Source organism: Somniosus microcephalus, chromosome 8 (assembly GCF_052327205.1).
Source record: "Somniosus microcephalus isolate GS21.2 chromosome 8, FLI_Smic_1.0, whole genome shotgun sequence".
Taxonomy (NCBI): Eukaryota; Metazoa; Chordata; class Chondrichthyes; order Squaliformes; family Somniosidae; genus Somniosus; species Somniosus microcephalus.
In genome coordinates, this window is record NC_140994.1 from 119,260,737 (window position 1) to 119,278,239 (window position 17,503).

The 17,503-nt window shown below is 44.9% G+C and overlaps 1 protein-coding gene across 1 annotated transcript in view; it reads right to left on the bottom strand.

Moving 5' to 3' along the window:
• Positions 1-17,503, bottom strand: part of lcp2a (lymphocyte cytosolic protein 2a) — a 316,451-nt gene that overhangs the window by 25,073 nt on the left and 273,875 nt on the right. Inside the window, exons 11-15 of the mRNA XM_085996162.1 lie at positions 16,277-16,302; positions 15,381-15,403; positions 12,052-12,156; positions 2,295-2,322; positions 2,120-2,132 (exon numbers count right to left, since the gene is read on the bottom strand). Coding sequence (XP_085852288.1) covers positions 2,120-2,132; positions 2,295-2,322; positions 12,052-12,156; positions 15,381-15,403; positions 16,277-16,302 — 195 coding nt within the window. The remainder of the gene's footprint in view (positions 1-2,119; positions 2,133-2,294; positions 2,323-12,051; positions 12,157-15,380; positions 15,404-16,276; positions 16,303-17,503) is intronic.

A 17,503-nucleotide genomic window follows, 5' to 3' on the forward strand; every position in this document is an offset into this window, starting at 1 on the left:
GTATCTTAACTCTATTTACCCACCTTTGTTCTGTTACCCTTACTACCCTTATCTAACAGAAATCAGCCTTAGTATCATTGTGTTAAATCTGCATTGCACCCCTTCCAAGGCCAATATAGACTTCCTGAGGTGTAGTACCCAGAACTGAACACAGTACTTCAGATGTGGTCTAACCAGAGTTCTAATTACGATAAGGATCTCTGCATTTTATGGAGCATTATCATGTCGAAACATCTCAAAGTGCTTCACACAATAAATTACTTTTGAAGTGCAGACTGTTATATAGGAAGTATTTAATATACTCTACTAAAATGTGTCAATTCAGGGTTTTATTTTTATATTAACAGCAGACTTGTATAATGAAAGAGGTTTTCTTTGCAATGTGCCACACAGCACTGAACACGGGGATTAAGTGGCAACCCAGATCAACAGTTTATTTATCGATGGTTCCCTTGTTCAACCTCCACATACAAATAGGAATTCCCATCATTCCATGGGTGAGCGACAACATCACCGTCCCTTTAAGGTTTCATGTCATGTGCGGCCGCCTAAGTCAAGTGACCTACCCCCACACAACTGTACATACGTCCATCCCCATCCTTCGTGTCCTTTCTCTCTTGGATGGCAGGAGCCTTGGGTGCTAACCACTGGGGTTCATTTTAACCTCTATCAGCGGACACAAAGTGAGTAATAGCGAATTGGCAGTCCGTTTTACACCTTGCCCATTTTTTTCCCCCAAGTGTTGGGGGCGGGGAACAGGCTGCCGATTTGCTGTCACTTGTCTTTCACCTGATGATAAAGGTTAAATTTACCCCTGGTGTATCTACCTGTGGCAGACAACACTTGATTTTGCCTTCTGTCGGTTGTTTTCTTTTTAAACATAGAATCTTACAGCACAGAAGGAGGCCATTTGGCCCACCATGCCTGTGCCGGCTCTTTGAAAGAGCTATTGAATTAGTCCCAATCCCCAGCTTTTTCCCACAGCCCTGCAAAGTTTCCCTTTTCAAGTATTTATCCAATTCCCTTTTTGAAAGTTACGATTGAATCTGCTTCCACCGCCCTGTCAGTCAATGCATTGCAGATCAAAACAACTTGTTGCGTAAAACATTCCTCAACATCTCCCCCTGGTTCTGCCAATGATCGTAAATCGCTGTTCCCTGGTTACTGACCCAGCCATTAATGGAAACAGTTTCTCCTCATTTACTCTATCAAAGCCCCTCCTAATTCTGAAAACCTCTATCGAATCTCCCTTTAACCTTCACTGCTCTAAGGAGAACATAGGATCATATTATGGCACAGAAGGAGGCCATTCGGCCCATTGGCCAAAAAAGAGCTATCCAGCCTAATCCCACTTTCCAGCTCTTGGTCTGGAGCCTTGTAGGTTACGGCACTTCGAGTGCATACCCTAGTACTTTTAAATGTGATGAGGGTTTCTGCCTCTACCACACTTTCAGGCAGAGTTCCAGACCCCCACCACCCTCTGGGTGAAAGAATTTCTCCTCAACCCTCTAATCCTTCTGCCAATTATTTTAAATCCATGTCCCCTGGTTATTGACCTCTCTGCTAAGGGAAATAGATCCTTCCTATCCACTCTATCTGGGCCCCCCATAATTTTATACGCCTCAATTAAATCTCCCCTCAGCCTCCTCTGTACCAAAGAAAACAACCCCAGCCTATCCAATCTCTCCTCAGAGCTAAAATTCTCCAGTCCTGGCAACATCCTTGTAAATCTCCTCTGAACCCTCTCCAGTGCAGTCACATCCTTCCTGTAATGTGGTTATAATCCCAGCTTCCCAGCTTCTCCAGTCCCTCTACAAAACTCATCCCTGGTATCACTAGAGAGTAATATTGGGTGGGTAGCTCCACCCGATTTCGTGAGATTCCCGCCCGGTGAGTTGGGCGAAAATTATTCCCAGAAGGTTTTCTGGAAGTTGACAGTGCTGCAACTTGGAGCAGAGAGCTAGTAGTGCCGCATCTTAATAAAGCAACAGGTCACTTTACAATAGGCATTTGGTAATTCAGATCCTGCAATCTTGTTCTTATAAAGAATAAAAAGACATAGCGCAGCACAAATACAGACAGAAGTGACAGGAGACATATCTGATAATTGTTTACTTACTCTCTTCTTCTTCCTGAGAATAAAAAGAAAGAGATATACTGTTCAGACAACATCCTTGAAGTTCAATTTACACAAAGTAACAAAAATCTGAAATTATGTCCAAGACTACATTTTTACTTATTAATTATTTAAATTTGTTCCAGTAAACAACACCACATTTTTGGACCAGACTTACCTCAAGCCTTCTGTCTGGTACACTTGGTCTGAATAAAGAAAAACACAGATTAATATTTCTTTAAATGATATTGAAATTACTCATCTGAGAGGAAGTGTTCCAGATTTGATCAGTGATCTTTCACCGTGAGCTCTGGGTTTTAATCCAATCCAGATTGAACCCTATGGCAGTTGGAAGGGACCATTGTGGAGTGGGTTAATCCGGTAACCAGTCAGTGCAAGTCCACAGCACAACACTGCAATATTTTGCTTTTACTAGTTTTTATTCATCATTAAATGCACAACAATGATTATCCCTTGCAATACAAAAAACTAAGCTATTCTAACCGCTAATTCAGAAACCAACATCAGCTTATTTACCAATTAAATATTAAGGTGTTTACAAAAACCTATTTGTTAACATTCCGTTAATTTGGCATCTTAAAATGAGATGGACCAAAATAGATCCCGCCTCCATTTGAAGTGTATTTCTTTTCCTCTGTGACACACTGGGCCGAGAGACTGGACAGGAGATCTGTTCCTTGACAGCTGCCCAGATCAGCCTGTGACCCTCTCGCTAGGAAATTCAGCAAGAGCACCACGGATAGATGCAAACTCCTAGCTTCCTGTATGACAACAGATCGAGTCAGCTCAACCCTTCCCTCGATGTCAGAAATGAGGAACTCATTCTGTGGGGAATCAAACGAACCCACGTCCTTTATCCTGTCATTCCATGAGGCAACATGGTTGAACACCATTTATTTTGCCCCTTGTTTTCCTTTGCTAGGGACATTCCAAAACTAGGGACCATAAATATAAAATAGTCATTAATAAATCCAATAGGGAATCCAGGAGAACCTTCTTTACCCAGAGAGTGGCGAGAATGTGGAATTCGTTACCACAGGGAGTAGTTGAGGCGAATAGTATAGATACATTTATTAAGGGGAAGCTGGATAAGCATATGAAGGAGAAAGGAATTGAGGGTTTTGCTGATGGAGTTAGATGAGGAAGGATGGGAGGAGGCTTGAATGGAGCATAAACACCAGCATAGACTGGTTGGGCCAAATGGCCTGTTTCTGTGCTTATATTCTGTGTAATATCCAAATCCCTTTTGAAAGTTTCCATTGAATCTGTTTCCACCACCCTTTCAGGCCGTGCATTCCACATCACAGTAACTCGCTGCTTAAAAAAGGTTTCCTTATCTCCTTGACCTGGAAAGAGTTTCTCCTTATTTACACTATCAAAATCCTTCATGATTTTGAACACTGCTATTAAATCTCCCCTTAACCTTCTCTGCTTTAAGGAGAACAACCCCCAGCTTCTCCAGTAACTGAAGTCTCTCATCAGTGTCAGCCATGGCTCAGTTGGTAGCACTCTCACCCGAGTCAGAAGGTTGTGGGTTTAAGTCCCACTCCCAAAACTTGCTCACTCAGGCGGACATTAAAGATCCCATGGCACTATTTCAAAGAGGAGAAGGGGAGTTCTCCCCAGTGTCCTGGCTAATATTTATCCCTCAACCACCATCACAAATAAACAGATTATCTGGTCATTATCGCATTGTTGTTTGTGAGAGCTTGCTGTGCGCAAATTGGCTGTCGCGTTTCCTACATTACAACAGTGACTGCACTTCAAAAATGCCTCATTGGATGTAGAGAGCTTAGGGACATTTGAGGTCATGAAAGATGCTATATAAATGAAAGTTTTTCATTTTTATCCCTGGTACCATTCTGGTAAATCTCCTCTGCACCAACTCCAAGGAGTTAATATCCCTTAATTTAGAAATAACAAGAAGTTAAATAAAAATCAGTGTGCTGAGTGTGACAGCGGGTGATGAACTAAATCTCTGTGTGATGATGTATTGTTCACATAGCAGAAGGACATGTGCTGTGATACAAATCATTCCACTCACCGTGGAGGAGGAGGCGGAAATTCTTTATCTTAATATCTCTTTAGGCTTAAAGATGATTGCCGACAATTTGCTCGGGTGTTCTCCCGATCAGCCACTGTAAATTAGGGGCAAGCCCTGTGTACCCGGTTTATCCAGGGTTTCTGCTGGACAGACAGACCCCGATTGGGAGAAGCAGAGGGGAAGTTTAGGGTTTCAACGGGTTTAACGCTAAAATCAGAAGGCTGAACTATTTTTGATTAAGTCATCCACGCAAGATAATCCCAATTACTGGACAAAATAAGAATTACTGAACAGCGCCAAAATTTCCAGTCAAATCAAATCTATTACCTGTACTACCTGCTGCACCAGTCCCACCTTAACCTGTCACTGGAGACCCCCCCCGGAGAAGCTGCTACCAGTCCCACCTTAACCTGTCACTGGAGACCCCCCCCCCCCCGGAGAAGCTGCTTCCTGTCTCACCTTAACCTGTCACTGTAAAGTCTGTGGGTTGTATAGCGAAGTAATACACAGACTACAAGAGTAACTTAAACAGGACTTTACTATTCGAAGGTCAGGGCGAATCTGCCCAATAAATCCTGACACAGCACTTATATACTGGTGTGGTCACCGTCGGTATTACAGTATACAGCAGCCAAGATAAAGTCGTGCCACACCTAAAATAGTTCTCTTAAAGGTGAACGGTTACATGCAATAGTTCTCTTAAAGGTAGAACAGTTACATACACTACAGTCACTGGAGACCCCCCCCCCCGCCGGAGAAGCTGCTTCCTGTCCCACCTTAACCTGTCACTGGAGATCCCCCCCCCCCGGAGAACCTGTTACCCGGCCCACCTTAACCTGTCACTGGAGACCCCCCCCCGGAGAAGCTGCTTCCTGTCTCACCTTAACCTGTCACTGGAGACCCCCCTCGGAGAACCTGCTACCAGTCCCACCTTAACCGGTCACTGGAGACCCCCCCCCCGGAGAACCTGCTACCCATTCCACCTTAACCTGCCGCTGGAGACACTCTACCCCCCGAGAACCTGCTGCACTTATATCGCATGGGTGAATATTCCTTCAAGTATATTTTTAAAAAATTTCTGTCGATTCCCTTTTTGTTAGATCCGTGTATCTTAATGTTGTGTCCTTCAATAATCAGACAACAGACTGCAGAGAACGATTCAACAGGTGTTTACTGAATGAGGGTTACTCTAGAACTAACTGTACAGATCACTACTCAGGGTTTATATACAGGTGTGGTCACTGCCGGTACTACAGTATACAGGAGCTGTAAAAAGTAGTTCTCTCCCTTAAAAGGTACATACATTATAATTCCCCCCCTTTTAGATTAACAGTACCATAACACTCATTTAACAATTAAATATCAAACTAATTACAATTAACACTTTTAACATGCAACGTTAGCTGAAAATAGTCTATTTATAAATTCAGTCTTTGGGGAGGCTTCCTGATCCTTTCCTGAGTGTCTTGCTCTTGGTGCGGAGGCGATTCTGGCCCCCTGTCGTTGGTTGGTTCATCAGCTTCCGATGCTACTGTTTCTGGGGTAGATGCGACCTGTACGTCGGGTTCATCACCAGGTACGTATGGGCGAGGCATGGGGTTGACTTGTTCCTGTGACTCTAGGATCTGGTCAGCATGGCATCTCACGATGCTCTCCCCAACGTCCACTGTGTACATTAGTGGGCCCTGCCCTGTGCATATCGTTCCTGGCTGCCATTTTTCTGTTCGGTAGTCGCGGGCCAAGACTGGTTGCCCTACATTGAAGCTCCTTGTTGGCTTCTCATGGATGTGCTGGAATTGCTTACTCTCAACATCTCTTCATACGTTTGGTCTGAGCAAATCCAGGCGAGATCTTAACCTTCGGTTAAAGAACATCATGGCTGGGGCCTGGTTGGTGACTGCATGTGTCGCATTCCGGTAGGCGAACAGGAAATTGTCCACCTTGTGCTGCAGCGGAATGTTGTCATTGTACATAGCCTTTATTGCCTTCTTAAAGGTTTGTACAAACCTCTCAGCCAATCCATTTGTGGCTGGATGATACGGGGCGGATGTGTAATGCCTTACCCCATTCTTTTTCAAGAACCTCCGGAACTCTTCGGACACAAACTGTGGTCCGTTGTCGGAGCAAATCTGCTCTGGCAAGCCATTCCTGGCAAAAATGGTCTGTAGGACTGCAATAGTTTTCTCCGTGGTGGTGGAGGACATTTTGATGACCTCAGGCCATTTCGAGTGCGCATCCACGGCTATTAAAAACATTGAGTCCATGAATGGACCAGCAAAATCAATATGCACCCGTTGCCATGGAGATGAGGGCCACTCCCATGGGTGTAGAGGGGCATGTGGTGGTGCATTTTGGACCTTCTGGCATCCTGAGCAGCTCTTTTTCAGGTCCTCGATTTGCTGATCGATCCCCGGCCACCACACACAAGCCCTAGCAAGGCTTTTCATTATCACCCCTCCCAGATGACCTTCGTGAAGCTCATTGAGCACTCTCTCCCTTAACTTGGGTGGAATTACCACTCGGGATCCACACATCAAGGTCCCCTGGCATACTGACAGCTGTTCTCTTCTGGATGAGAATGCTGGCAACAGTGAGTCGCCATGTGCTGGCCATCCCTTCACCGTCAAGTCATATACCCGAGACAGTGTCGAGTCATTTCGGGTCTCTTCTCTATACCAGCGTTAGTTACTGGCAAGCATTCAATTATAGTCAAATGAAATATTTCGACAGGATCCACTGCTGGTGCTTCCTCCGCAGTAGGCACTGGCAGGCGTGATAGCCCATCAGCGTTTCCATGCTGTTTCGTGCCCTTATACTCGATTTCATATTGGTGCGCCCCTAGAAAAAGGGACCATCTTTGTAGCCGTTGCGCAGTCATCACCAGAACGCCCTTCTTTGGATTAAAGATGGAGACAAGTGGTTGGTGGTCAGTCAGCAAGGTGAATTTCTGCCCGTGCAGATAGTGATTGAACTCTTTCACTCCCCACACTAGGCTGAGGGCCTCCCTGTCAATCTGGGCGTAGTTACGCTCGGCTGAGGTTAGTGATCGTGACGCAAAGGCTATTGGCCTCTCTGAGCCGTCCGAGAATTTGTGCGACAGCACCGCTCCAATGCCGTAGGGTGACGCATCACATGCCAATCGAATTGGTAATGCTGGGTTGTAATGGGCCAATACCTCTTTCGATGTGATTAGTGTTTTGCTCTTCTGGAAAGCTCATCTACATTAGTCACTCCACTTCCATGGCACCCCAGTTTGCAGTAGGGTGTTCAGTGGGTGTAGTATTGTAGACAAATTTGGCAAGAACTTATGGTAGTAGTTTACCGGCCTGAGGAACGACCTCAGTTGTGACACATTTTCCGTGCTGGAGCCTTGACTACTGCCTCAATCTTCTCTGGGGACTTATGTAACCCCTCTTTATCGATAACGTGGCCACAATAAGAGATCTGTTTTTTTTAAAACTCGCATTTGGGGCGGTTAGCTCGGAGCCCATATTCCTGCAATCTCGTGAGCACCTGCTCCAGGTTGGCAAGGTAATCACTGTCATTTTCGCCCGTGACCAGGATGTCGTCCAAATAACACTGGGTCCCTGGGATCCCTTGCAGGACTTGTTCCATTGCCCTCTGCCAAATAGCCAGAGCTGATGCTACCCCGAATACCAGCCGGTTGTATTGGTAGAGACCTTTATGGGTGTTGATTGTGAGGTATTTTTTTGATGCTTCTTCTACCTCCATTTGCAGATACGCCTGCGCCAGATCAATCTTAGTGAAGCGTTTCCCTCCAGATAGCGAGGCGAAAATATCTTCAATCCGCGGAAGTGGATATTGTACGGTGTGAAGGACCAGGTGCACGGTTACCTTAAAGTCCCCACAGATGCGAACCTTCCTTGGTTCCCCAGGCATGCTGCTCAACGACTTTTTCATCACAGGGACGATGGGTGTAGCCCACTCGCTCCAGTCTACCTTGGACAGTACACCTGAACATTCCAGACTCTCCAGCTCTGCTTCGACGGCTGGGCGGATCGCATAAGGTACCGGTCTGGCCTTAAAGAATGTTGGGCTTGCGTTTTCTTCAATTTTAGTCATCTCTGTCATGCCTTTTAGTGTTCCGAGTCCTTGCTGGAACACTTCTTTCGCGTCAGTTAGGATCTTTGACAGTCACCCAGGTGTGACGTCGTCTTCCTTTTTGTCAGCCACAGTCAGTGCCTGTATGGAATGCCAATCTAGCTGTATCTTCTGGATCCATTCACGTCATAGTCATGGTGGTCCTCCATCTGGCAATACATATAGGTCCATTTTTGGTGTTTCCTTGCCGTTATATATAACGTTCACCCTTATTTTTCCTTTGGGGTAGACTTTTTGCCCCGTGTACGTCTTCAAGACAATCTTTGTATCTCTCAAGGGTATATGTGAGAATAGCCGCTTGTAGTCCCTTCGGTTTATGACTGTTAGGGCTGATCCTGTGTCCAATTCCATTTTCACTTGGACTCCTGCTATCTTGAGCGTGACCCAGATAGTTTGGTGATCCTCCGTTTTGATCACATTATGTAGTTTCAGACAACCCAGCTCCTTGCTTCCGGAGTCTGTATCACTCTTCTGTTCGTCTGAACTACTCTCCGTCACCTTATGTACCTTCTTGTACTTCTCCTGTGGAGATTTCTTGCTGCTGGTTTTCTTTCCCGACCTGCAGACTCTTGCTATGTGTCCTACTTTTCCACACTGCACACTTTGTCCTTGAACCAGCAATCATTATGGTCATGTGTTGTTCTGCCGCAGCGATAGCACTTCACTGTTCCGTATGACATTTCATTTGTGCCATATTCTTGCAGTCTCCGTTGTATCTCTGCAGTGCCCCGTGCTGCCGCTTCATGTGATACTGCAATGCTGAAAGCCTTGTCCAGCGTAAGATCCTTTTCTGATAGAAGCCATTTCTGGGTTCCTTCACTTTGAAGCCCACACACAAACTTGTCCCTTAAAGTATCGGCTAGTCCCGTTCCAAACTGGCAGTGTTTCGATAGCTTGCGCAGTTCTGTTAAATACTCAGCATTACTTTCATCTTTATGCTGGTTCCTTTTGTGAAACTTAAATCTTTCTGCTATCAGTAGCGGTGTGGGGTTTAAGTGGTCCTGTAGGATTGACACTGTTTTCAAAATCCTTTTCTACTGGCTTCGCTGGGGTTACTAGGTTTCATAGTACGCCATACGTTTTTGCACCCATTGAATTCAACAATTCCAGTGCTTTCTTGTCATCTGGCACTTCATTCGCCTTGCAGTATATTTCTATGCGTTCGACATATGTCGCCCAATCTTCGACTTCATTGTCGAACGCTGTGATACTGCCACTCTTCGGCATTTTTGGGTGTGGTTAGACTGGCTTAAAATGGCATCTCCTGCGCTTTCCTTTCTTCCCCACTGCGGCTTAAAAGGGCGTCTCCCGCGCTGCTGCCAACGCCGCTTTCGGCGGTCCTCGTGGCAAATGGCGACGCCCTGTGGGTTTCGTGCGCTGCTCCTGCACTGCTGCCAACGCCGCTCTCTGCGGTCCTCGTGGCAATGGCAGCGCCTTGCGTTTTCCTGCATGCCTCTCTCCCCCGTTGACGCTGCTCGGCCCTTGAACACCGGCTGCGCTCTGCTCTCTCTCGTCTCTCTCCCCCATTGACGCCGCTCGGTCCTGAACACCTCTGTGCGCTCTGCCCTCTCTCTCTCCCCCGTCGACGCTGCTCGGCCTTTTTCTGTGCATCTCGGTCAGGCTCTAGCCCGCCGCTGTCCGGGAAGGGTCTGCGCAATACCTGTTGCCAGCTCGTTTCGCTGGACCACCGTGACTGGAAAGCCAAACCTGGCTCTCGACAGCCTCCCCTGCAATGCTCAAATCTCCGCTGGATGACTGGGCGGTTGCCCGTGGTCGACACCCGTGCTTCTGGACTCGACCTTCTTCCACTGTTCTCCAGGAGCGAATCCCTGGGAGGTGATGCGGAGTTGCAGGTAGGTTCGAACTTGCTCGTCGCCACTTTTAGATCCGTGTATCTTAATGTTGTGTCCTTCAATAATCAGACAACAGACTGCAGAGAACGATTCAACAGGTGTTTACTGAATGAGGGTTCAAACTGCAACTGACTGTACAGATCACTACTCAGGGTTTATATACAGGTGTGGTCACTGCCGGTACTACAGTATACAGGAGCTGTAAAAAGTAGTTCTCTCCCTTAAAGGTACATTCATTACACTTTTCAGCCCCATTTACGCTTCAGGAGTGAAAGGTATGGTGATACCTATGTGACTGTTGCTCTCCAGCGGTAAGTATAACAAAGTGTGTTAAGCACGATAAAAAAAAAAAAATTCTTCCAATATCATAACAGTGAAAGAGTGGTTATTGAAGACGTTAGGAACCGAACATTTTCTAGAAGGATGTTTATTGAAGAATATAAAACTAACTTGTTATTACATTTTGAATTACCCTCTAAATCCTGGAGTGTTTGAAAGTTGGTGTGGCAGCGGTAGTGGATAAGTTAAAGGGACTGAAGACTTTAAACTGCCTGAGCCAATTAGTGTGTATTCTGGAGTCCAGAAAGCGACTGGACAGAGTCCTAAACATCATCACTGGGCGCTGACTCTTTACTCAGAGAGTGGGGAGAATGTGGAATTCGCCACCTCATGGAGTGGTGCAGGCAAATAGCATAGATTCATTTAAGGGAAGCTAGAAAAGTACACGAGGGAGAAAGGAATAGAAGGATCTGTTGATAGGATTAGGTGAAGAGGGGTGGGAGGAGGCTCATGTGGAGCATAAACAGCGGCATGGACCAGTTGGGCCGAATGGCCTGTTTCTGTACCGTACATTCTATGTAATTCTAAGCAAGATTCCCAACTTCTGATTAACCACTCTTTTACGGTTCTGATATTGAAAGAATGTTATGCATAATGGATTTTGGTGCATTCATCACTTGTGTAGGTACGATCCCCCCGCATGGCAGATTATTTCAAATATTTATCGCTTTTTTCCTTTTCACTATAGGGCCTCTAATCCTAATTTCCTGATTTACTTCAAAGGAATGATGAGTTTACTGAACAGTCAGTTTATAACGCAACTTGCCCTGTGTGGTGGCAAATGGGGTTGGATGCAGTAGTGGGGGTGCCAGGCTACTGCAGGGGTGAGCTCCATGGTCCCACCGGTCCTTTTTTCCAGCCTTGTACATTATCGCTTGGTGCCAACGCATCACTGAAACCATTGGGTTGGAAGCATAAACCCATGGGGGTAATTTTGACATTATTCGATAGTCTAAAACGGGTGATAGCAAACCACCAGCCCATTTACATCTCTCCCCATTGTTATTTCCATTGACAGTCGAGATTTAAAACAGGCTGCCGATCCACTATCACCCATTTTAGACTATTGCACAAAGCCAGGATTTACCTCCATGTACGTAGATCCAGCAGTATTGAATTCGCACACACACACGCTATACAAACTAAAATCAATCAATTAGATCACTAGAATTTGGACAATGACCATTTGAACAGATGTGAAAAACTTAATGGTGCAATCAGAGAGCTTTACACACCGACTGAAAGGAGAAGCCGTTCCATGGTCTTATCACTGTTGTTACCAGAGTTATCACTGATTTCGCGAGTAAGGTTTTGTTGAGTTTTCACTGCGTCTTTGTACAGATTTGGATTTCCTATTCAACTCACTCCCAAAATTACAATTACATGTACATGGTCAATTTAGATCATACCTTTGAAATTACTACTGTGACTACTGACTACTGCGACTGCTAAACTATGTGGTTAACACCCTGCCCACCTCATTATCGCCCGCCCCCACCCCCAACACACGTATGTCCTGGTCTGTTTAGGTTTAGGAGATGACCATCAGCTCATACCTTGGAGATGTCTGCCTCCGTCCCAATGATGAATTACTTCTGTCCACTGGTAAGGTTGGTTTCGGCATTCTAGAAGAGGGATCGGGTCTATTGCCAAAAGGAGGTCTACACACATGGAATGGAAGCAGTTGAATTATTTTCAAAGTGAAGGATAACTCACAGAAGAAATATAAACTTGAGAATTTACAGCTATTATTATAGTGTCAGTTTGGCACAGTGGTAGCACTCTCACCTCCTACATTCAAGCCCCACTGCAGGACTTGAGTACCAATCTAGGCTGGCACTTCACCGCAGTACTGAGGGATAGTGGCATGGTCAGGGGTGCCGTTGTTTGGTTGGGATGGAAAACCAAGGCCCCGTCTGCCTATTCAGGTGGGCATAAAAGATCTCAATGCACTATTTGAAGAAGAGCGGGGGTTGTGGGGGGTGGGTGTTGTCCTGGCCAGCATTTATCCCTCAACCAAAACTGATTAACTGGTCACTTATCTCATTGCTGTTTGTGGGACCTTGCTGTGCACAAATTGGCTGCCACATTTGGTTACACAATAGTAACCACACTAAGAATACTTCATTGGTTTTAGGACTCCCTGAGGCCATGAAAGGCACTGTTTAAAAGCAAGTTCTACTTCTTTGAGTTATTCAGACCAGGAAACTTCCAGGAATGACTTTTGGTCTGGCTGACCTGAGTCTGCTTGACAGTAAAGATGATGAGACTGGCCTCGATGTTCCTCAGCTTGTGAGAGCAGGAAACAACCAGCAAAGGTTCTTGCTGCTGTTCATGATTCCCCACTTGAAACACGTTGTGCGTAGTTGGTGAATGAGGACAGGAGGAGGCCCAACAACGATGCCCATTCTGGTGGCCTAGCCTGTGGGCACTCACAGTCCAGGCTCACACATGAAGGGTGTCTACCTGGGTGAGGTATGAGAGGACTTCCAGCAACCGGGGGACCGTACCCCTTCATGAGTTATGGCCTTTGGACAAAAACTAGAATATATGACTAAAAAATAGCCGTTTAGATCACTCTGGTATCCAGTTCGTATTTCAGGACCAAACCTGACCATTTCTTGTGGTTTCTAAAGTTTATAATCAGGTCCTTTGATTCTATGATCATGGGCAAATCCTTTCATTGTTTAAAATACTTGGAATGAATTGCCCATCATGTTTTCTAAATCCTGGCATCATCTTCATCAACACTCTTACTGCCAATGGAAAAATAGGACATCAGGTCATAAATAGTCCCAACAATCGTAGTTAAATGGTTAGGACAGTGCAGGGGAGTGCTTTATTCAAAAGGAAGAAAATGTTGGGATAGGGAGAAATCTGATTTTCTTACCAGCTTGGAAACCCTGAAATTGGGTCTCCTTTTTCACACCTTATCAAATGTACCCAGGACATGTGTTTACCTGTCCTTTTCATTCACCAGCTGCGACAGGTGGACAACATCCTTCATTACCCTACTTGCTTTCCCTTTTGAAGAAAGATTTGCATTTCTATAGTGCCTTTCACATCCTCAGGACATGCCAAAGTACTTCACAGCCAATGAAATGCTTTTGAACTGTTGTAATGCAGGAAACGTGGCAGCCAATTTGCATACAGCAAGGTCCCACAAACAGCAAAGTGATAATAAGCAGATAATCTGTTTTAGTAATGTTGGTTGTGGGATAATCTCCCCTGCTCTTTTTTGAATAGTGCCATGGGATCTTTTACATCTACCTGAGAGGGCTAACGGGGCCCCGGTTTAAAGTCTCATCCGAACGACGGCACCTCCAACAGTGCAACACTCCCTCAGTACTGCACTGGATTATGTGCTCAAGTCTCTGGAGTGGGACTTGTACCCATTTTTAGCCGCAAGGCTCTCCTCAAGGTGTCTTTTGCAGGGTTGGGATGACATGGAACAATCCTTCCACAGTTTGGATGGTGGAAAACAAATTGGAAATGTGTAAACTTGAACTGGTCTGAGTTCACATCCTACAATCTAGCTGGACAATGATTTCAATCACTGCACCAACCAATCCCAAAGATAGTTCTTTCAACTAACCACACATAGTTCAAAATAGAATTAAAAAAACACATTTCTAATTCATGTTAATGACTGGAATTCAGAAGCTGAAGCCAAAGGTCAAAATCACAGAAGATGTCAAAGTAGGAGGGGGCAGTTAAATCAAACCTAGTGAACAAGAAGTGAAGGTAGACATGGAACAAAGTGGATGACATTTAATGCAGTCAGTGTGACATAGGAAGAAAATATTGGGTAACTTAAGTACTCCATTAATTACATTGAAATGACTGAGGATGAATTTGAGAGCTAGGGGTTTTACTAAGCTTGATAATCAACACATCTAAAAGCTGTCAATCAGCAATCAACAAATCAAATTCAGCGATTAACTATCTAGACAAACCAAGTAAAATACAAATGCGAGGAAGTCATGCTTAATGTGTACAGTGTCTATTGTGACTAAACACTGAGCACCATGTTCAGGGAGACACAAAGGAAACATTCAAGCCCTGGAGTTGGAGTAGAGAGGAGCCATGAGACTGATCCCTAGCATCGGAAAGACTGGAGAAACCTGGACTTTTTAGACTTGAAATTTGCAGAGACAGATTCACCAGAGTGATACCGGTGTTTATGTGGTTAAATTATGAGGACAGGTTGCATAAACTTGGCTTGTATTCCCTTAGGTATAGATTGAGGGGTGATCTAATTGAGGTGTTGATAGAGAGAAACTATTTCCCCTGGTGGGGGAAACCAGAACAAGGGGGCATCACCTTAAATTAGAGCCAGGCCATTCAGGAGGGAAATCAGGAAGCACTTGTTACACAAAGGGTGGTGGAAATCTGGAACTCTCTCCCCCAAAATGCTGTGGATGTTGGGTCAACTGGAGCTTCCAAGACTGGGATCGATCAGATTTTTTTAGGCAAGTGTATCAAGATTATGGAGGAATGGTGGGAAAATGGAGTTGAGGTGCAGATCAGCCATGATCTAATTGGATGGCGGAGCAGGCTCAAGAGGCTGATTGGCCTCCTCCTGTTCCTATGAAAGGAACTGACTGACAGTTGGCCTCGTGGACTTCCCTCTGCTTTGCGCACAGGGCAAATGGAGTTCCCGGGTGCAAAGCAAGGGGAAAAGGGGTTGAGACCTGCACCCGAGAAGAGTGTGGGCCAAGGTAAATGACCTGAACCTGGATACCCATGAATGATAAAGATGACGTAGATCTGGAAAAATGTAAGAAGTCACACAACACCAGGTTATAGCCCAACAGCTTTATTTGAAATCACAAGCTTTCGGAGCGCTGCTCCTTCGTCAGGTGAGATCTGGAACACTGCTTACCTGGGAGGTCCTGCCATGGCAAGCTGAGAAAACAGAAAAATACATTGATGATAAAGAGACTTTGAATATTTATAACAAAACATTTAATGTATGAGGCGATGGTCAAACCCAATTTATTTTGTGAAATGGACAGTTGTAAATGTTATTAAAGGTGCTCTCTCCCCTCCTTCTTGTCTGTATTTCCCTGTCCCACAAACTGTTGTTTGGTGGTCAGCATAAACGTGAAATGCACTCGCTGGAGAAAATTTGAGAGCTGGGCTATTTTAACTCCCCCCGTCTTTCCCAGTGGAACTCGGAGGAACACTCCTGTTCCTCATGGCCCCACAAAGGCAAGTTAAAAATAACAAACCTGTTTGGTCCTTTTCATCTTCCCAGCTGGTCCCGAGTCTCTTCAGTCTGGCAAGAAAACTGCTGTGCCTTCCCCCCGCTGAGGCACGAGCTAAATCAGTCGGGGCCCGATGATGTCATCGAATGACTCCGCCCGAGTAAAAACCGCGGCTGGTCGGATCTGGGCGACTTTCGGCCACTGAGTAACCCAAGGGAATGTTAACCGCCCACCTAAGCGGGAAGGGTTAAACACGCCCCCAAAGTAATAGTAAGTCACCGAATACAGAACAATATAGATATCTACGTAATGCTTATGTACTTGTTTAAAAATTCTCTGATATTAATGAGAAGATTCTTTTCTTATTATTCAGGGAAATATTTCAGGAATTAACCTGCATTATAGAAAATAAATAATTTTTTCTGCATTACACTTAGTTTCTTCATAAAAGCAAAACATACCTCACATTCATTAGATAACATAAATGACTCAGGTTCACTTCAGAGACATACATGCAACAAAAGGGAAACAAAGGAAATTGTACAGACAGTGGAATGAAACGTTTTCTTACCTTATCTGGAAATGGAGATTTCTTTACTGAAAAATTAAAGCAATTCATAAATAAGATGAATGAATATTCCACATGATATACAAATTACAAATCAGAAGATATAAGTAATTAGATATCAGACAATTAGATATTGCTGCATTAGACAACAGCACAGAGTTCAGTAATTAGGTATGGATTATATATATTTATTTGTTGCTTGCTCCTTGAAAGGAAAGTGATCACAATTCACATCAAGTATGTCCAAATCTTATGTCACCATTATTATAAGAAATAGGAGCAGGAGTAGGCCATTTGGTCCATCGAGCCTGCTCCGCCATTCAATAAGATCATGGCTGATCTTCGATCAACTCCATTTTCCTGCCCTATCCCCATATCCCTTGATTCCCCTAGAGTCCAAAAATCTATCAATCTCAGCCTTGAATATACCCAACGACTGAGTATCCACAATCCTCTGGGATAGAGAATTCCAAAGATTCAAAACATTCTGAGTGAAGAAATTTCTCCTCGTTACAGTCCTAACTGGCCAGCTCCTTATTCCCCCAGTTCTAGACTCGCCATCCAGGGGAAACAGCCTCTCAGCATCTACCCTCTCAAGCCCTCTCAGAATCTTATATGTTTCAATGAGATCACCTCTCATTCTTCTAAATGCCAATCTACTCAAACTCTCCTCATAGGGCAATCCCCTCATCCCAGGAATCAATCTAGTGAACCTTCATTGCACTCCCTCTAAGGCAACAATATCCTTCATTAGGTAAGGAGACCAAAACTGTACACAGTGCTCCAGGTGAAGTCTCACCAAAGCCCTGTACAATTGCATCAAGACTTTCTTACTCTTGTAGTCCAAACCCCTTGCAATAAAGACTTGCATTTATATAGCACCTTTCACGACCACCGGACGTCTCAAAGCGCTTTACAGCCAATTAAATACTTTTGGAGTGTAGTCACTGTTGTAATGTGGGAAACACAGCAGCCAATTTGCACACAGCAAGGTCCCACAAACAGCAATATGATAATGACCAGATAATCAGTTTTTGTTATGTTGGTTGAGGGATAAATATTGGCCAGGACACCGGGGATATCTCCGCTGCTCTTCTTTGAAATAGTGCCATGGGATCTTTTACGTCCACTTGAGAGAGCAGACGGGGCCTCGGTTTAATGTCTCATCTGAAAGACGACACCTCCAACAGTGCAGCACTCCCTCAGCACTGCACTGGAGTGTCAGCCGAG